The sequence below is a fragment of the Eschrichtius robustus genome, chromosome 14 (genome assembly GCF_028021215.1).
Source record: "Eschrichtius robustus isolate mEscRob2 chromosome 14, mEscRob2.pri, whole genome shotgun sequence".
NCBI classification, from domain to species: domain Eukaryota; kingdom Metazoa; phylum Chordata; class Mammalia; order Artiodactyla; family Eschrichtiidae; genus Eschrichtius; species Eschrichtius robustus.
The window spans coordinates 5,316,964-5,338,505 of NC_090837.1; the positions used below are offsets into that span (position 1 = coordinate 5,316,964).

The following is a 21,542-nucleotide window of genomic DNA, read 5'->3' on the forward strand; positions in this document are numbered from 1 at the left end:
CTGCCCAGCCACTGCATGAGTGACCCTAAATGACTGTGGCTTTAAGCTGAATCCTATGGAACTTTATCATGCAACGGTAGCAATCGGTCCAACTCTAAAACAAAAGAACCCGAAAGGGTAAAAAGTAAAATATGATCATCTCTTGTTAAAGACAAGACAGATGCACAGAAAAGAAACTGGAATTACACGTATCACAACGTGCCTCTAGGGAGTGGAAAAAAAAGATGATTTTTATTTTCTTCTTTACAAATGTCTCTGTTTCACAAATTCTCTTCGATGAGAAAAAAATATTTTGAAAAATGAAATTATTTGCCTGACTCGACTTCCTCGTCATGTGTATGAAAGAAACACAAAAGAGGTTTCATTCTGTGCTAGAAAAGCAGTGTAGTGGAAAGGAAATGGGGTCGGAGATCAAAAGCCCTGGGCTTGGTTTCTGCCCCAAACCAACCCCTCATCTTCCTACAAGATACTTCTTTGAGCCATAAAGCAGTAAAATGAAATCAAGGCATTTAACAGGATGGTTGTAAGGATTAAGTGTGAAAAATATACACAGAAAGGCCATTTAATGGTAAATCAAAGTACTCAGCCTCTAGGTGTGAGGCATAAGAATCCGCATTTTAAACTAGCTCTCCTACTGAGCTGAGTTGCAAGTGACTAGTTGATATAAATGTTATGTTTTATAGGCATTTGATTAAACATATATTACTTAAAAAAAAAAAAAAAAACTAGCTCCCCACATGATTCTGGAACTAAAGAGTAAGAATCTCCAGTCTAAATCATCAAGTGTTCAGAAAAGAAATGGTGTGATTACTTTTCAGTATCTGTAATACTCTAGTAAGCTTAAAGAAAATTATGCTTTCATTCACTGAAAAGGTAGCCTGAAAGGATCCTGGGGAAACCTATTTAAACATGATCAATCAAATCAGAATTGGTTATGGGAAATAACCACTAATGTCTCTTGATGTTAATACATAACCATATACGGTAATGTATCAGTTAAGAGTCCAGTCAGGAGACGGAAACCACACCAGTCATTTGATCAGGAAAAAATTAAGATGGGAATTTCCAACTAATGAAAGGTGGGTAACTACAAGAGAAGAAAAGAAGTCTAGAGAATCTAAGAATGGCAAATGTGAGCCCCAGTGAGCAGCTCTAGGGCCGGGGGAGAGTGCCCAAGAAAGGATAAAACATGAAGAGCATCTTCTCGCCAAGGCTGAGATTCAGACTCACTGCAGAGGGTGGGGCTGCAGCCCACTGCTGATGGAGAGTACGCTGGGTGCCATGGGCAAGCTGGTCCCCAGCAGGTGAGCACGAAGTCACCCACCTGTGGGCCAGTGAAACTCACTGGACAATGTGCACCACAGTGTCTTTGCATGCTGTTGGGAGCTGTGCCACCAGGGACGAAAACAAGACCATACTGAAGTCAGTTAGAAAACCCTGGCCCCTGCTACATCTTGCCCTGTCTCTCCAGCGGCCTCTGCTGGAAAGCTCCAATAGTGCATCAGCTGACAAAGGAACAAAATGTTTGCAGGGTCCAGCTCCAAGATCCCACAGCAGGAAGAGAAGGGCAGAGTAGGAGCTGACGGGCAATAAAATGACAACTGGCACAGTGCTTGTTAAATGTTCTTGAAGGTTCAGGAGCATTTGTACTCTGAATTTCCCTCCATATCCTAATACGATAATACAATACTCTTTACGGCGTTAACTTTCCCTGTTCTGGGTGTTCTAAATCTATGATCAGTGAAACATCAACCTATCTGAAAAGGTTTGCTAAATGGTTACAATAGTTCGTTTTAGCAGAATCCGAATTTTCAAGAAAGGAAACGAAAACAGAGATGTCAAGGAAAATAGCAAAAGAGGAATGAACTAAAAAACAAAATGTGTCTCCCAGGCCAGTGCTGAAGACCTTCCATCATATCTGTGATCTTTAGATCAAGAGAATAGAGTGACCAAGTGTTCCTGAGAGATTATAGAAGCTCTCTGCCATGTTCCCACCGAGCAGAGAGGGCTGAAATCCATCGCCGAGGAGGGCGTTGCTGACCTGTTTCCCACCTTCTTGCCTCAGTTGAGCAGGAACAAGCACAATTAGCTCCCACCTCGGATGCCTGCGCCATGAACAAGCACCCTCTCCAGGAACACCTTGACACACAGCAGGACCTGAAAGGCAGGCTGAGACCTCAAGAGTGTGGGTGCGTCCACAGAGCCGGGAAGGCAGACTTCCAGGGAATCAACAGCCTTCATTAATCTCAGAGATTAACCCGTAAACACCTGGCAGCTGTTGTGACACATTGCTTATTGTCACAAGAAGCACAACTTATCTCCATGACGATAAACAACACATCACAACAGCAGACAAAGTCTGCCTCATGCAGTGACACTTTCAAACGTAGCTGATATCCAGTCATCTATTCTTAGAAGCTAACCATTTCCTATTACGTAGAGGCAAATTTAAAGGGGATCTCTGGTAACAACAAATGTAGCTGATTATCAATACTTCATTCCTAATTCATAATGAAATCCAGAATCCTCAAATGGTTTTTTTGCAGGGCAAGAGAAGGAACCAGCTCGAAGGGTCCCCCATCAAAAAGCACACTTGCAATTCTGCTCCTTGATAATGTCTCAGTGTCCTTCCCAGTGTAAGCCCCGTCCCATCCTGCCTGGACCATTGCAGTAACTGTACGGCAGATCTTTAGAACTTATTCCTCTTGCACAACTGAAATTGTATACCTGTTAAATAGCAACATCCCTCCAGCATTTCCTCCTCCCTCTAGCCCCACTGTACTCTCTGTTTCTACAAGGTTGGATATTTTAGATTCCTCACTTAAGTGAGATCATACAGTATTTGTCCTGTGACTGGCTTATTTCACTTAGCATCATGTCCTCCTGGTTCATCCTTGTCATTGCATACGACAGGATTTCCTTCTTTTTTAAGGCTGTGTAATATTCCATTGGATGTCTCCACCACTTTATCCATTCATCTGTCGAGAGACCTTTAGACTGTTCCCAGTCTTGGCTATTGTGAATACTGCCGCAGTGGATATGGGAGTGCAGGCATCTGTTAGAGATCCTGCTTTGGTTTTTTGGTGTTTTTTTTTTTGCCTTGTTTGGAATTTTCCTCTCTGGGTTCTATCACGTGTACCTTATCCACTGATGTCAGGGTCCTTCCTTCGGATATAAAAATCATGACCCAGCTGGTTCAAACCCAATCGCACTGCATTTTGGAGATTAGGACTAGGGAGATGAGGGGAGTGAGCTTGTTCTCCGGTCTCCATCCTTCCTCTTTGCTCTCACACCCACCACCCACCGATCCACGTGGGAACCGGGTGCTGGAGAAGCTGATGTCAAGCCCGGTGACCTGTGGTGTCTGCAGGCACCGTGGCGTTTTATAAACGCGTGACTGTGTGCCTGTCCTCGGGAGGCTTAGGATCCCACAGACAAGAAGCCTGTGGAGCCGCCGGGCGGGGGGACCCGGCCACGTGCTGCGCCCCCTGCTGTTTCCCTGTCCCTTTCCCCTTTTCACCTGGGAGGTGCCGACTGATGGCCTCCTCCCTGGGGACGACGCCTCCTCATCACCAGCAGCTTCGCTTCGGCTCTGACGTGTGGCCCCCCCGAGCGGCAGCACATCACCTCCCCGAGCGGCAGCGCATCACAACCCCCCCCCCCCCCGAGGAGGACGTGGCAGGGTCAGCCCCGCCTCGAGGACCCGTGACCTCCCTCCTCGGGGGTCAGAGGAGCAGCAGGTCGGGGCCCGCCTGCCACGTGGGGACAGAGCAGGGCAGCTCGTCCTGCGCCGACGCCCCCAGCTCCCTGCGTGGGAGCCTGGCCTGGTGCAGCTGCCTCTCCGACGGGGACTCTGGGCGGCCCTGGGGACCACAGGGAGCTCGGAGGTGGACGCGCCTCCCGGGTGGAGCGCAGCCCTCCCGTCCGCCCGGTCCCTCCAGCAGGACGGCTCCGCCTGCTGATTTATTCCTCCCCTGCGAGCTGCCCTCCTGCAGAGAAGGCAGGACCTCGTCACCTTCACCGGCCGAGGGTGGGCGTCTCCCAGGGTCAACGGCGGTTCTGGGAAAATGGAAGAGGGAGCGGGTGCGCCCGAGGCCTACGGCGCCCCTTCCCTTGGTCCTTTCTCAGTGCCCTGCTCTTTTTCTCAGAAAAGAACCAGCAGCTTCTCCAGCTGACTCTAAATCAATAAAGGCACAATTACTCCAGCCAAGGATGTCAGTGTTTTAACTTGGTCTTTAATCGTGGGATAGAATATTTCATCCTTCTTGAAAGCAATTTCACACACACACACACTCACACACACACAATTCTGTTCCTGGGCGGAAAGTCCTTGTTGACATCACTGATGCCAAGAACTGTGTCCTTCACCCGTCCTGGTTCCCACCCCCGTGCCTGGCACACAGGCAGGTGTGTGAAGGAATGACCGACAACCTACCCCTTACATCGGAACCGCGCGCTACGGTTTCTAAAGAAGGTTGGGATTATGGTGGATGAACCACTGGACTAACCTCATTTATCCTCTAGATCACATTACAATGAGAATAAAGGAATTAAAATGTAATCCCCCGGGGCTTCCCTGGTGGCGCAGCGGTTGAGAATCCGCCTGCCAATGCAAGGGACACGGGTTCGAGCCCTGGTCTGGGAGGATCCCACATGCCGCGGAGCAACTGGGCCCGTGAGCCACAACGACTGAGCCTGCGCGTCTGGAGCCTGTGCTCTGCAACAAGAGAGGCCGCGATAGTGAGAGGCCCGCGCACCGCGATGAAGAGTGGCCCCCGCTTGCCGCAAATGGAGAAAGCCCTCGCACAGAAACGAAGACCCAACACAGCCAAAAATAAAAAAATAAAAAAAATGTAATCCCCCAACAACAACAAAAAAGGGCCATCGGCAGATAAAAGACACGCACCATCTCTGAGGATGGAAAGCAGCAGATGGCTGGGGGGTGACCGATGCAGCAGATGCAGCAAGACCGGCTTCCCATAGTCAGAGAGCTAACAGTGAAGGCATGTCGCAGCTAGGCTCCACGGAGGGTATCAGCGTTCCAGGCTTTAACAATGTAAAACTTGCAAAACCAATAAATATCCGGATGGGGCAAACGGCAAGAAATCTCAGCGGTGCCATTTCTTCTACTTTCAAATCAAGGAGTCGACCTCACCGGCTAAATTTGTGTCATGGAAGAAATAGAGATGGTGTGGTGATGGACGTGGAGGTGACAATAGCAGCTATAGTAACAGTAATAATAATAATAGTAATAATAATAATAGTTCCAAACCTTGGTTTGTTTTTTTCTACAACCTTTTCTTTCTTAAATTTACCAAGGTATTTTAAAAATGAAAATCTCTTCTTGTCAGCTAATTTTTCTTCTTTTGCTCATTTCTTTTATGAAATACGACAACTCTACTTTGGATTCTTTGTCCTCTTTGATCTATAAATAAAAAGGAATTTAACACCTTCACGAATAAAATACAGCTTTAGAGTAGGATTTCGTTGCTATAAGATACGGTGTCCAACCACCGTCTACCTATCCAGCCAGCCACTCCTCTCGCTGTGGCTTCATGGATGTAGACCGCCCGGAATGATGATTCTCCGATATAACTAATGTCATATGGGGGGTGTTGGGATTTGGGCTTTTTTATTATGTTTAACATTTTTATACTGAATATGTATTGTTTCAAATTAAAATGATAAAGCCTTTCGAGAAAAGCAGCCACTCGCAGGCTCCATCCAGCCGCAGGGCGGGCAGTGATGCCGGCGGAGAGGCAGCACCTGTCCAAGGGGCCGGGGGCCGCGGGCCAGGTGCGGGCCAGGTGCGTCTCAGGTGCTGTGCTGAGCGCTGGGTGGGGCTGCGGGAGGGGCCTTCATTTCTCACACTTGAGGCGACCGGGACTCCCAAGTGAGCACAGGGCTGGATGAAGCAGTCAGCTGACTGGGGAGAAGACTGGGCCGGGGGGGCGGGGGGCAGGTGTGTTCGGGAGCCTTCTGGGGGAGGGGAGCGCAGGCCCAGCGCGGCCACGAGCTGGTCGGTCTGTGAGCGCCATCTAGTGGGCACCCCGGGGACTGCCGCCTGTGGTCCCCTCTCCTCGGAAAAAGAGCTCCAGCCAATCAAAAACGCCATCTTGGCAGTTTGCAAAATTAAAGTTATTTAGAAAAAGATGTGCTGGACTCTGCGATAAGCTATGCAAAAAAAAAGAAAGCATTGAACTTTAACTTGCCGTTTCTCTCAGGCGAGGCCAATGTACAGCTGGTGTGCCCTGGGGGGAGGGGAGGGGCTTCGACAATTACTTACAAGCTGAATCTAGTCCCATGGGTCACGTGAGGTCAGTGACCATGCCACCCTGTTAGGAAATATTTTTAATTTCACCACTATTCTTAAATGTCTCCCATTTAAGCATGCTGGGTTACTAATAAAAAGAAGTTGATGACATCTATCGTATTCTTACTTTGTAACAAGAACTGCACATATAATGTTGCCTCATTTAATCCTCAAAGTAACCTGTTGAGGTTGTCCTAGTAGGAATTATATTACATACCCCTTTTGCAGATAGGATGACTGAGGCTCCAAAGGCCGGCTCAGACCACAAAGTTTAAGTAAATGGCAGGTTAGATCCGAGCTGCGGCAGCTTGACATCTCTTAAGCACACACGCCTCCACACTTCCCCAGCTGCGGAGAAGGGGTTGTCCCTTCACTGACCAGCACACAGGTGGGCAAAGTCCTCTGGTTTGCCAGGACTCTGGTTTGTCATTTCAAACAGGAACCTCATGAATGGACCTAGAGTCTGTCATACAGAGTGAAGTAAGTCAGAAAGAGAAAACAAATACCGTATGCTAACACATATATATGGAGTCTAAAAAAAAAAAAAAAAAAAAAAAGGTCATGAAGAACCTAGGGGCAGGACGGGAATAAAGATGCAGACCTACTAGAGAATGGACTTGAGGACATGGGGAGGGGGAAGGGTAAGCTGGGACAAAGTGAGAGAGTGGTATGGACATATATACACTACCAAATGTAGAATAGATAGCTAGTGGGAAGCAGCCGCATAGCACAGGGAGATCAGCTCGGTGCTTTGTGACCACCTAGAGGGATGGGATAGGTAGGGTGGGAGGGAGGGAGACGCAAGAGGGAAGAGATATGGGGATATATGTATATGTATAACTGATTCACTGTTATAAGGCAGAAACTAACACACCATTGTAAAGCATTATGCTCCAATAAGGATGTTAAAAACAAACAAACAAACAAAGAAGCAAACAAAACAGGAACCTGAGTCTCAGAGGAGGCCCCTGGAGGTCAGTACCCAGAAACGCTTGCATATGGGCAACTCCATCTTGTGACAAATAATCCAGTTCACCCGCCAACAGTAAAAGAGATTTTTTTTTCAAAAAGAAATTTATTTCTTCAGAATACAGCCTCCGTGTTAAACAGAAGCACAAACCCTTCACCTAACTGCTCTCAATTTTGTCATTCAGGGCTCATCACCCAACAAAACAGAACAATTCCTGAGCAGGAGTCTTTGCTGGATGTGCCGCCTGACGGAGGCTTTTGGTGAGATAGATAGGTCATAAATATTCATGGTATTGACAGAGCCTTGGAAATTTGTCATGTCACATTGCTGCAACAGAAACACCCAGACTTCCGTCACTTTGTTCCTTTAACTGACAGCCACCAGTTTCATTCCTAGGCTTGCTTCTTGGGTCTGTTTTTCCCGTTCATCTTCAGATATTATATGTCAGCAAAGGTTTACCAGAAAGACACGGGTCAATGGAACCAAACATCTTAATGGGTTTTTTCCTTCTCCTTTTCCACTTAGCTGACTCCAGTTCACTCTCCAAGGGCAATCCTTTTTATACTGTTATTTTTAAGTAAGTTAGGAAATGACAGAATAGCTACATCCAGCTATGGGGCCACCGCGGCGATAGGTTTACTGAATATGCTCATTGGCATCACGTGCCAGGATAACGCTCGGCTGTGGGGAGTTGACCTGTATCCCGCACTTTGACAGGTGCATATGGTGGCACTTACAAAGTGCGTGGCTTCAATGTCATCTGACCAAGATGGGTATTTCTGGTCATTTGTAAAGTACGTCCACTGGACGTACCTTCTCCTGGACAATCTAAAATTGCCCCTTTCAGCTGTGAACAGGTTGGATGAATCAGGTGAAACTCTGACTATATAGCCAAGGGAATGGCTGTTTGCAGACCACCTTGCTCTTTTTTATACATAAGAAAAGCCTCAAAGACAGAGCTGAGTCAGGTTTACTCTGGATTCCTACAGCGAGGTGTCGTATGCAATCTCCAACAAGTAATTATACCGACGCACTAGCTTTGGTGGAAGAAGAGGGACGCAGGTCACCTGGATGGACTTTTGAAGTCAGGGTTCCACAAACATACCTTTCAGAGGCATCGACATCTCTTTCTTGTCCTGGTAAATGGGAGTCGAATCAACACTACAGAATGTGAAGGCTTTGTAGCCGAGTTAATGACTAAAGACCTAATGGCCTTTTAGAGTCATTTTCCAGAACATCAAATCGCACTGAAGATGTTGAAGGTGTAGGACGGGGCTGCCCCAAATACCACCCAGATCTTAGTTGGCAAGTCGGTGGCCTATGTGTAGCCCCTCCCCGCTTCTTAGCCCCGTAGTAGGTTAAATAGTGTCCCCCCGCCCCCGCCAAATTCATGTCCACTGGAATCTCAGAATGTGACCTTATTTGGAAAAAGGGTCTGTGCAGATGTGATTAGTTAAGACGAGGTTATACCGGATGCTTAAATTCAAGGCCCAGTGTCCTGTTAAGGAGGGGACACGCAGAGACGCAGACACACACACAGCCCTGTGATGACAGGGGCCGAGATGGGAGTGATGTGGCCACAAGCTAAGGAATGCCGGGGGCTACCTGAAGCTGGAAGGCAAGGGAGAACCTAGAATCTTCAAGTCCTCTGAGGCAGCAGGGCCCTGCTGATACCTTGTTTTTAGAGCTCTGGCCTCCAGAACTATGAGAGAATCCGCTCCTGTTGTGTTAAGCCATGCAGTTGGGGGTAATCCTTCATGGCAGCCCCGGGAAACCAACAGACTATTCACTGATCACCAGTTTCACTCTTGCCTCTAACAGCCCCTACCTTCTGGCACATGATCTAGAACCCACTTTTCACCTCTAAACCAGGTGGAGCTTTACAAAATTCATGGTAGTAGAAAAAAAAAAAAAAAGAGAGAGGGAAAAAAAAAGAAAGAAATGGAAACCACCTAAATATTCACCAGTAGGGAAATAAACTATGGAATAGCCTCCCACAGACAACTAAAGAGCTGTTTTTTTAAAAATGAACGAGGCAGCTCTATTCACACGGGTATGAAAAAGCCTCCGAGACAGAGTGTTGGCTGTAAAGAATGTGATACACAGCACAATGCCCTTTGTTTTCCCACACAGCCACGTATAAAACAAAATCCTTTGTTGTCTGCAGCCACATATCTGTGTGTGAAGGTAGATACAAAGCCCTGGATGAAAAAAATAAAAGGATAAAACGGAGTTCATTTAGGGAAGGGGGTTGGAAATGCGGGTAGTCCGTGAACCCTTGAGACTTACTCGTAAGATTTTAGGAGGATGCATTCAAGCGCTATTTAGTTAGATTTTACTTTTAAGTTTTAAACAAAACAAAAGACAAAGGACAGGGAAAAACCCTATCCACAAGCCTTCAAAGCTTTCTGAATTATCGACTGAATTACTTAAGACCCCCTGGAGCTGTAAGAGACCCCAAGAGGCCCAGGAGATGCCTGCTGGACCTTGCCTGGGGCGAAACATCCCTCCTTAGAGCTGGCTCTGGGCTGGAAACTCCCAGGACAAAGTCTGCCCCCTCTGAATCCTGGGCCACAGGCAAAAAGCAAACGGGCAAAGAAGAAAACAGCCACAGAGGGAGGGAGAGAGACGCTCCGTGACATGAAGCAGGAGCTTCACGAGCTTTAAGCCCCTGATTGTTTTGTGCCATCAGGACTATCAACCCAAGAAAATACAGGGTGTACAGAACACTTGGAATTTCAATAAGGCAGGCGGAGTGAATTGCAGCCGCTGGACCAGCAGCCTGGACCCAGACAGCAAGGCAGCAGAGTGCCAACAAATCAAATCAAAATGGTTTCATGTGGCTCTGCCCTGGGCGGCGGGGATGGGGAAGGCGGAGGAGGAACCCCTCCCTCTTATGGGAGCAAGGATCAAAGAAAAAGAAAGGAAAACAGATCTTTCAGAGATATAGCTCCCCACCTACAAGCTAGAGTCAAAATGTTTATCAGCCTGGGCTCCCCGACACGGTCCCCCTCCGGCTCTGCAGGCTCCCACTGTGAAAACTTCTCTCTACACATCACACCTGTGTCTTGTCTAATCCAATGACCTCAAAATACCACGGTGCCAGAAGTCCCTTCTCTTCTCCACTCTGCGTGCTACTACCGTCCTGAGCTAATGGCCACCACTCCTATTTCTGACAACTAATTTAACGCCAGGCTCTATTCTGGGAAATTCCCACACGTGACTTCACCACAGCCCTGGGCCGTTTTCCCAATGGGGAAACTGAGCCACCACAGAACACGTAAGTCACTTGCCCAAGGTCACGCAGCTGCTAAGTGTCAGAGGCAGGATCTGAACACAGCTCCGGAGGCACTGCCTGATACAGAACCTGTGAATATGTGACCTTACACGACCGACCGAGGGGCTTTGCAGATGTGCTTCAGTTAAGGATCCTGAGCTGGAGAGAGTGTCCTGCATTATCCAGGCGGCCCAGTGTGATCACAAGGGTCCTTACAAGAGGGAGGCTGGAGGGTCAGAGTCAGAGAAGGAGACATGGTAACAGAAGCAGTGGTCAGAGTGGTGTGTGACGTGGGGTCATGAGCTCAGGAATGTGGGCGCCTCTCGAAGCTGGAAAGGGCAAGGAAAAGATTCTCTCCTAGAGCTTCCAAAATAATGCAGCTCTGCTGACACCTTGATTTTGTCCTCTAGACCCATCTCAGACTTCTGATGTCCAGAACTGTAAGATAGATCTGTGTTGTTTAAAGCCACTATGTTTGCGGTAATTTGTTACAGCAGCAAGAGGAGGCTAATACAGACACCAATAAATGGACACTGGAAAGCCCATGAAAGGTTATCTGTTACTACCAAGGCCTGCAAAAGCTGCCCCTGGCTTCCTCTCCAATCTCATCTCTTTCCCCTGCCCACCCCCGACCCTCGCCTTGCGGTCCACATTCCAACAGCCTGGCCTTCTTTGAGTTCCTCAAATAAACCAAGTTCAATTCTGCTTGAAGATGTACACTGTTCCCTCCGCCTGGAATGCTCTTCCTCCACAGCCTTCTAGAGCCGGCTCCTTCTCACCAGTTAGTTCTCAGCGCAAACGCCAGATCCTTAGACAGACAGCTTCTGATCTCTTAGCACTGCCCACCTCCATGCCAGTCTCTCTGTTCCGTGACCCAGCGTGAATTTCTCCACAGCATACATCACTGTCTGAAGTGATCAGATGCACTTGTTTCTTATATTCCATACTCTCCTCTCCTAGAATGTAAGCACCAGGAGGGCTGAGACTCTTGTGTGTCTGTTCATCATCATTCACTAGAACACAGAGTAGACACACGAATATTATTTGAAATAAAGAAGTATTTGTGCCCAGGCCTTGCTGTAAAGTTTCAGGCCAATACGGCTAAAAAGGAGTCTGATTATCTCTTGCTTTTTCCTTGCTTGCGTGCCCAGTTGCTTAGAAACTCACCAAGCAGGTTCATTTTTTGATTCCAACTTTTTGAAAGATAATGTGTTTTTTATCTGCATGAGAAGAGCTGGGCTTTTTAGTTTTAAGAACTGTAGTGGAATGGTGGGCTGTAACCCTAAACTCCAAGCCACCCACGGAAAAAATCTCTAAGCTCAAAGCTCGGTAATTGGACATAAAACTGCAGAGAATTGAAAGGGAATGAGGGACAGAGTGGGAGGGAGGGGGAGAAAAGAAAACTCGTGCTTTCATAAAGAAAAGAAGGGAAGGGAAGAGAAACAGGCACAAAGTTGGCATTTCCCAGCCATGGAGGGGGCAGCACAAAGACTATTTCTAAATTTTAGATTTTAAAGATGATGCAGAGAGCATCGTTATTGCCCTAGGTTGTGACACTCCTCTTTTTTGACTGCCCTTTTTAAGATGGGATTTTTGAAGGTGTTGACCATCTGTGCCGTCTGCTAAAATGGAAACATTAGACACAATGGTTTCCAAGGCCTGGTGATCAACTCAAAATTTCCATCAATTCCATTTTATCCCTTTCCATGCACCAAAAAGTAATGAATCCAGCACACAGTGTATGCTAAATAAGTGGTCGATTGTATAATGATTGACCGGATGGATGGATGGATGGATGGATGGATGGATGGATGGATGGATCAATCGATGGATCATTCAATGGATGGATCGATGGACCATCGGATGGATGGAAGGATGGATGGATGGATGGATGGGCAGATGAATGGACAGATGGGTGGATGAATGGACCAAGAGATGGATGGATGCATGCATGCATGCATGGATGGATGGATAGATGGATAGATGGATGGATGGGTGGATGGATGGATGGATGGATGGATAGATGGATGGATGGATGGATGCATGGATGGATGGGTGGGTGGATGACTACATCACCACTCTCTGTCCTTCTACAGACCCTCCTGCCTGGACTATTGCATCAGCCCCCACCCTGGCTTCCACACCTGGGGTCTCTCCCCAGTTCTATCATGATTTCCCCTAAAGCTGCATATTTACCTTCTTGAAGTAGAGGTTGGTTTGCTACCCAAGCGGTGTCCACAGCACCCCACACTACACAGGGTCACACGCTGTGGCAGCAAACTTCTAAATCATAATACTGGGGCTGAATCCCAAGATAGCAGTCCCTCCTCAGAGGACGCTGTGAGGTTGAGTGAGATGTTCAGTGGGCAGCAGCTGCCTTGACTACCTACCCACCATCATCTCTCCTCTCCATCCTGCACCACGGCTGTATCTGATTCATCAAATCGAGCTCTTTCTTTCCTCTAGGTGGAGAATCCACCACCCGTACTGAGATTGAACTTCTGTTTGACCTTCAGCAAAATCTGACACATATACTTACAAGTGGTCAGGCAGCACAATGGTAATGATGAAAATAACGATGGCTAAATATTATTGAGTGCTTACAATGTGCCAGGCCAACGTGCTTTTTTTTTTTTTTTTCACAATAGACACTTGAGTTTATTAAATAATGTGGGTTAAGCAAGGGTTGAGGAGTTCCATGGAATTGGGGGTGGAGTGAGTGGATCTCAAGGAGAGTTTGGGGTCCTCTCTCTCCCCTGGATTTTTGTCAGCTGTGTTCCTGCAGTACGTCTTTAATCCTCATAAAACTCTAAGAGGCAGGCAACCTCATTTTTACATTTTACAGATGACAAAGCTTGAGTTTCGGAGAGGTTAAGTGACTTGCCCAAGATGACAAAACTAGTAAACACTGGGGTCCAAATTTCCATCTAGGCAGGTTGACCCAAGAGCCTGTACCCTTGACCAAAATATTTCCTTGCCAACTACCTCAAAGGAGAAAACAATTGAAAATTTTGTCAGTATGGACACCTGCCCCCCCACCAGGTAAATCAATAGGATAACAAAACTGGCAAGGCAGAGAGGGTCATTAATTCTACGTAACAGTTGAATCTGCTCCAATCTATCTGGGACGCTTTCCCACTGCATACAAGGCTTTTATATTTGCCTTGATATTTTAAGCATGTTTGTTTTTGTTGTATCTCATTTGGTCCATCTGACACCCCAGTGCAATAGACAGGAGAAGTATTCTCACTTGGAAATTCACACACAGGATACTAAAGCAAAGGGATTTTAGGTGACTGCTCTGAGGCTACACAGAGAATAATAGGCCAGCTGGCTCCGCCGTCCGATCTCCTCCCAGGCCCCGAGGTTGGAGGAGGAAGATGTGGAGCTATTACAGGAGCCTACGCAGCCCCAGCCCGTGGTGGTCCACATCCTCCCTGGGGCAAGGCTGTGTGTGTAAACTAAGAGATTTGTGATCACCATGCCTGTGGCAGCTCTGCTGTGGGGTCCTCTGGAAATGCAGAGCAAAGTGCTTCCCTGGTGAAGGAGTGTGGTGTCCCCAGGAGCTGTCAGAGGTGCTGGGTGGCTGGGGATGACCCTGAGGTCCAGAGAGCTCCTCAGGGAATAGCCTGGGGTCGGGGTGTTGATGAAAGCTGGTCGTGGGAGGAGGGATGGAGAGCACGGTGCACAGACTGAGCAAGACCAAGACAGGGAGAGCTGGGATCCTGCCTAAGGCAAGTGGTAGGAAAATAACAGTCCCCCAAAGATGTCCACATCCTGATCCCCAGAACTCGTGAATGTGTTACTTTACACGGCAAATGGGAAAGTCAAAAATCTTGAGGTGAGCAGATGATCCTGAGTTATCCAGGTGGACCCAATGTATTCACAAGGGTTCTTATAAGGAAAAGAAGGCAGGAAGGTCAGAAAAGGAGATGTGATGAGGGAAGCAGAGGTCTGAGTGATACGGAGCCATGAGCCAAGGAATGCTGGCAGCCTCTAGAAGCTGGAGAAGCTTCTCCGTCAGAACCTCCGGAAGGAATACAGTCCTGCTGACACTTTGATTTTAGCCCCGTGAAACCCATTTCAGACTTGTGACCTCCAGACTCTTAAGATAATAAATTTGTGTTCCTTTAAAGCATTAAGTTTGTGGTGATTTGTTACAGCAGCAAAAGGAAACTAATACAGCAAATGAGGGCTATCCAGCTAGCGGGTTCAGGTTCTGATGGTAAATGTAACCATTTGCTCATTTGCTGAGCAGATACTGTGTATCAGGCACCATGGTTGGTGCTGAGAAAACATCTGGTGAGCAAAACAAACAGGGTCTCTCCCATCGAGGAGCTTGTGATCCAGTGGAGGAAGACAGAGAGTACTCTGGTCATCAATTCAGTGCCTCTTAGCTCCAGATTCACCCCTCATGACCTGCTCTGGGAAAATGGATCTGAGCCTTTAACAGTTGTCCTTTGCCAATGGGCAAGAGTTACGCTACGTCGGTAGGGGGCGCTGGAGAGACACTTCAGTAGGAACGTGTTTGCTTTCTGATTCTGGGGCACTCTTCCAGCACTGGTGCTTCCCCCCCAGCCCTGTATCCAGCTCCTGCAGCACCAGTGACCTGCAGCTTTCACCAGCATCCACTTTGAGTGCTTCTGATGAGACAGCTCCTTGTGGACAGCTGTCCCCAGACTTCCAGCAGTTTCCACTGGTATGCTACCTCAGCAGCTTCTCCTCATTCAGCGGGCTGTGAATGTACCCTCTCCAGCAAGGTCTGGATCTCGGAGGGTTGGGGGAAGGCCTCTGGCTCAGATGCCCTAACTCCACCCCAGGGCAGCGGAGACTCCTGACTGCCATTGCCATATTCTTCAGCGTTCTCTTCACTTCTCACCAAGCAATCTCTCATTATTCTAGTCCCTGTTATAATTAATGATCCTTTACATCGACCTCTCCCTGCGCAAATTCTTTCTCGTGACTGGAGCCAGACTGAGACAGGCAGTGAACGAATCATCACGTAAGTAAGCATGAATTATAGACGAAAGAGAGAACGAATTTAGCCGGAGTGGCCAGGAGAACCCTCTGTGCGAGTTGGCTTTGAAGGTGAAAGAGACAAGACATCAACCAAATGGAGCGTTCTGGGCCAAGCGTGAGCCATGAGAAGACCTGAGCAGGACCGAGGCTCAGCGTGGCCAGGTTCTGGATGCACAGGCTTCTGGGACACCTTGGGACCTCAGACTCACATCGTACAATAAAAGGGCATCGGCCGGAGCCCGTCTGCCCTCAGATCCATTCCCAAGCCTTCCCCTGATGGGTTCTGGCTCCCAGAGGCGCTGACCCCAAAGACGGTGTTCCTTAGGGGACCCCAGCCCTGGGCTCCAGGATCACCTCCTCCTGCCTCTCAGCCCAGGGGTGGGTGGATTCCCACTCCGGCTATGGTTCCTGAGTCTCCTGTGTTCTGTTCCTGGCTTATCATCTGTCCTACCTCCTGTGTACCTGAGTGCTTCCACTTAAAGTTTTTCTGTCCTACCTGCAAAAGTGGCTTCCACTCCTCAGTAGACTCTGATACAATAACAAGCCCAATTTCGTTTGAACATTCCATGGACGAGTAATCTAACACCCTTACATCACGCATAAGTTGTCCAGGGTTAGTTGCCACTGAGAAGAAGTAGAAGGAGGGGGAGTGGGAGAAGGGAACGGAGAAGAAGAGGGGGGGAAAGGAAGAATTACATAAAAGTTACTTACACCCTAAGAACAATAAGCAAAATTCTCCCCTGAAGCCACTCTGCGGCAGTTACGGGTTTGGAAAGCAGCTAAAACAACCGATTAAAGAGAAAAGATGAACTACCAACTCTGGATCCACCGCAAACTTTACTAAATAGCTCTGGTCCCTTGGAGTCATTTCAGAGCCACTCTTCACAGGGATGCAAGAGATGCGCTGCGATACATGACACCAGTCAACCATCCAACCCCGGCCCTTCCCAGCCAGTGGGAATTAAAGCCAAATGCAAGAGACCATCCCTAAGTACAGATCCGCCAGATGGGGAGACATGAACCGTCACAGACATGCAGTGAGCACAACAAACATACAACAGCCTCCCTGGAGGAGCCAGGGAGAAGCAAGCAGCTCAGACGGCCCCAGCGGGGGAGACGATGGGGGATGGCGGAGCGAGTGCCACAGAGAACAAACCAGCGCCGGCAATGCAGCCAAAATAAGCGCACCGCTCACATCCGCTGGACCCCTCCCAGGGCCGCGCCAGGCACCTGTCACTAAGAACAGGAACAGGACAGAAGATGAGCCCCACGGGGAAGTGCTGGCGGCCGAGGAAAGGTTGTCCGAGCCGACCTGTATCTTGGCCTGCTTTCCTGTTCTGCCAGGCTCTCCATCCTCGCCCAAGTTTCACCGCCTCCTCCTGCCCTAGGTTCTGTCCCATCCCACCATGTGCCCTGACCCAGTGAGGGGCACCCCACTCAGACCAGTGCCATGAGTTAGGTCTTCAGGCAGCATCAGGATGGAAGAGTTCACCTCCGGCCAAAGAGCGTTGCAGGGTCTCACCAAGCAAAGGTCTCACTGGGAAAGGCCACGCTAGGAGACAATATCCCCCGAAGCCCTATAACAACAGAATAACAGTCCCCATTCACCAGTATTCTCCTTAGGTTACTTTATTACAAGATGCTAAAATTAAAGTTCTGGCCAAGGATACACTTTCTGTCCCAAATGCTCACCTCTGCCATCACGGCATTAAAGCAAACCTAGACAATTCAGAACAAATGAACAGGCTGTGTTCTGATAAGACTTTTTCTACTAACGCAGGCGGCAAGCTGGATTGGTCGGTGGGCTGTACTGGGCTGACCGCAGGTCCATACCCCTTGCCCTGGGTCCAGCCTCCTGGCAGGTCAACATACATCCCTTCCTAGCTCCTCTCGGAACCGACACCTGCCCACGAGAGAAGGGCACGACGCTCATCCTTACAAGTAGCAGGAGGCTGCAGAAGCCCCAGGGAACTGACTGGTACTGATGAGGCATACAGCAAAATCCTAAGGACTTCGAGTAAAGAGATAACACAACCTCAGCCAGATCTTGGTCGATCTGGAGAATTGACAGAAAAGGTCCTGGGAGAGGGAACATAGGACTGTCTCACTCTGTCCTAAAATCCGCACCCGTCCACCTCTGCCCCTTCACGGGGCTCTTTCCCACCAAACTGTGGCCGCCCTCAAACCAAAACGCAGATCACTGCTGGTGTGGATCAGTTCCAACCGTCCAGCCTTCAAGGACTAGATGATCCCGGTAGCTCAGATTACAGCACGGGATTCAGTCATTCACTGGACAAATCGTAAGTGCCCCAGGCATTGTTCTAGGTGCTGGGGACACAGCTGTGGACAAAACTGACGGGAAGCCTACCGTCATGGATCTCTCCTTCTGGGGAGGAACACAGATGATGAATCCTGAACCTCAAACACTGATAATATCTATGAAGAAGATAGAAGAGGATGAAGATGTGGACCGAGAGGGATGGGCAAGGGGGATGGAGAGCCAGCTTGGCTCCCCTGGTCGGGGAAGGTGCCTCTTAACAGTCGAATCGAGAAGAGGGAGCCAGATATGGGGAGACGCAGGGAAAGGGAGTTTGGGGGCAAAGAGTCAAGAACACAAATACGGGAATTGCAGAATTCATTGTAGGATAGAGGGTTTTATTTGCAAGGATCTCACCCCTGGTATCCAACTTTGAGTATGGATGATAGAAGTACCCCCAGATTGTCCTAGAATCGCTAGGTGTGAACCCCCATGCTTTGGTCCCAGACAGGAAGGTCAAAGCAGCGCAGAATGTACTCGGATGTTTCCAGTGTGGGAAAGGGCATTAGCAATATTGCACTCCCGGGGTTTATTATCCCTGTGACCCATCGGCACCGTCCTTTAAGGCTCTGGAACCTTGTCCGTGACACTGTTTTCAGAGGTGGTCCCTGGGCCTGATTGTGAATAGAGCTTCGGCCAAGCTCAGAGGAGAGAGCTGGTCACCCCCAGGCCAGAAACAGAAACACATGTGGTTTTATGGTCTCTGGGACCCTATCCAGGTTCATCTGGTCAGTTCCCAATAAGGCTCTTTCGGTCCATCTGTCCATTTTAGAGTTTGCCAATCCCCAAGCTACATGGGAACTCTCAGGGCAATTGACCCGGGGCTGTTTACTCAGCATATAGAGAGGCTGTTCCCACCACACACTCCTGATGCATTTCAATGCAACTGTCTTCACTCAGGACAACACTCGGTCCTGAGATGCACACAGGTTGAGCCAATAAAAAACACGGGCTCCCCGGGACACAGTTCAGCAGTATCCACAAAGGAAAGCGGATTTACACAGCAGGCCCTAAATAGTTTCCAAGGAGGCGTTACAGAAAGCAAGTAAATAAAATATAACTTAAGTGTATTTCCCTTGCTCAAGCAACTTCAAGGTGCATAGAAAACAGCAGATTATAAAATGCTTATGTTTCTTTGAATATTAAAAGTACTCAGGGAATTCCCTGGCAGTCCAGTGGTTAGAATTCCGGGCTTTCACTGCCAGGGGCCAGGGTTTGATCCCTGGTCGGGGAACTAAGATCCCACATGCCACACCGCGAGGCAAAAAAAAAAAAAAAGTACTCGAAGAAAACATCTTTGTGACACTGATTCTGAAGCCCGACATCTCACCATTGCGAGCGGGACGATGCCCACAAAGGAGGTCTGGCTGACAAAGATCTCAGCGACAACCAGCTCCCTCGTGGCGTCCTCCACCGGGTACTCCACCTGCCAGGTGATCTGCTGGGCGCCGGCCAGGCCGCTGCTGTTGTCAATTCCAAAGTCCACTTGCAGGATCTCATAGAAGGAGCCATTTGTTCTGCAAAACAAACACACGGTAAAGCGCAGTTTAAAACCTGAGACTCAGCAGAATGTCAAGAACGCGATAAACTGCCACATTCCTCTTTGTCAACCCAAAGAAGGCCGGCCAAGTTCAACAGGTCACAGGCGGTGTCGATAGAGCCTGATTCACAGGCTGCCCGCAGACGGCCCACACCTCCGCGTGGACAGACCATCCGTCTTCAGGGCCCTGCCCTTCCCTGAATGAGCAGCTCAGAGAGCACTGCATCTCTGGGCACTGCCACAGCTCGGTCCTCCCCAACCCCACGCCTGCGGACGCCACGATCCAAGCACCACACACGGGACGTGGCCCTACACCTTCATCTAGGGCCACCGTTACTCCAATCGTGAGGCACAGCCTGGATTCTGGCTGCTTCTACTTCTACTCACCTGTGTGGCTGTGGACCCCGTGGTGCAAACTCTGAGCTTTAGAATTTGGGAAGAATACTGGTGACTACGTGGGCTTGTGAAAGCATCGTGAGACCAAGGATGGGAAAGGACCCCATAAGGTGCACAGTCCGTGACATCAACTCTGAGCTACATTAATAAGGAGCTGTGCTGGATTCTCCATGTCATCAGCCTGCAATGGGAGGGGATGCAATGTAAGAAAACCCCACCTGCCTTCATGCATGGAGTGACAACATTGAACACTGTACATTGTTTGGAGGAGGGGGAAGAAAGTGGACGGGGCACATATAAGTGAAAAGGGCAACTGTCATTCTCAGCATCTTTCTACACAGGGAGAGCCTCTCATCATGGACATGAACTTATAAATTATAGGCTGACTATTGCACTGACGGGAGAAGTTACTAAACAGAGAGTTGAAACAAAGAGCCATCCAGCATGGGATTTGTGAATGACTTCTGTTCCATAAGTCTTTGTCCGTCACCCTGAATCTAGCTGTATCTGGATCCAAGCAATATGACAGCAGAGTGAATGATTCACAGCTCCGAAAACCTGAGTCACCCCAACGAACCTGTTCCTTTACCAATAATGGGCCTGCCTGGACGAAAATGAGCTGGGAAGCCTCTTCCCTGCCTTTGGGGATCTAGGGCAAGATCTGCAGCCCAGACACCCAACTCACAACCTGTAGGGAAAGAGTTTTGAAAAAAAGCCTGTTGTGTGTTGCTTGCCCAACAGAATCTCCTACTGTGGACAGCTAGCTCCTCCAGCCCCCATCCACGAAGACTAAGAACAGGGTAGAAACCACAGTATTGACAGAGAGCTATAGTAAATTTGTTCTTTAAATCTTCTAGCTCCTTGTGAGAAAGACAAATATCATATAATATTGCTTATATTTGGAATTTTAAAAAATGGTACAAATGAACTCATTTACAAAACAGAAATAGAGTCACAGATGTAGAAAACAATCTTATGGTTACCAGGGGGCAATGGGGAAGAAGGATAAGTTGGGAGATTGGGATTGACATATACTCACTACTATGTATAAGATAGATAACTAATAAGGACCTACTGTATAGCACAGAGAACTCGACTCAATACTCTGTAATGACCTATATGGGAAAAGAATCTAAAAAAGAGTGGATATATGTATATGCATAACTGATTCACTTGGCTGTACAGCAGAAACTAACACAACATTGTAAATCAACTACACCCCAATACAAATTTTTTAAAAATAGCTATAGTGTTGGCAGAACTAAGTTACACTGACCTGCCTGATACGGAATTCTACCCCAAATAGAACTACATCAGAATTAGTCACGTCCAACGTTCTTTCCATTTCGCCAAGGTTTTAAGAAACTCTCTGACGTTGCTCTGTCCAATACAGTGGTTACTGGCCAGAAGTGGCTATTTAAATTGAAGCATAAGTTTATTAAAATTATGTAGCCAGGCTGTCCTGGCTGGCTGGTGTGGGTACCCGTGAGCTATGAATCACCAAGAATCTATTTGCACATGTTGTTCTGCACGGGGAAGGGAATGTGTGTTGAATAAGGGACCCGGCCTCATGAGAGGATGACGGTGGGCTCACATGGGAACAGGGGACCCCTATTTCCCGGGGCCCTGCCAGAGGGGTTTCAGGATCTTAGGAACTTGAGCACTCGTTTCTCGGCTTCGGTCACCCCCCTTTCCCAGCCACCACACCCC

The 21,542-nt window shown here is 48.4% G+C and overlaps 1 protein-coding gene across 1 annotated transcript in view; it reads right to left on the reverse strand.

Moving 5' to 3' along the window:
* Positions 1 to 21,542, reverse strand: part of LOC137776554 (transmembrane protein 132B) — a 356,123-nt gene that overhangs the window by 65,426 nt on the left and 269,155 nt on the right. The window contains exon 4 of the mRNA XM_068563133.1: positions 19,227 to 19,413. Coding sequence (XP_068419234.1) covers positions 19,227 to 19,413 — 187 coding nt within the window. The remainder of the gene's footprint in view (positions 1 to 19,226; positions 19,414 to 21,542) is intronic.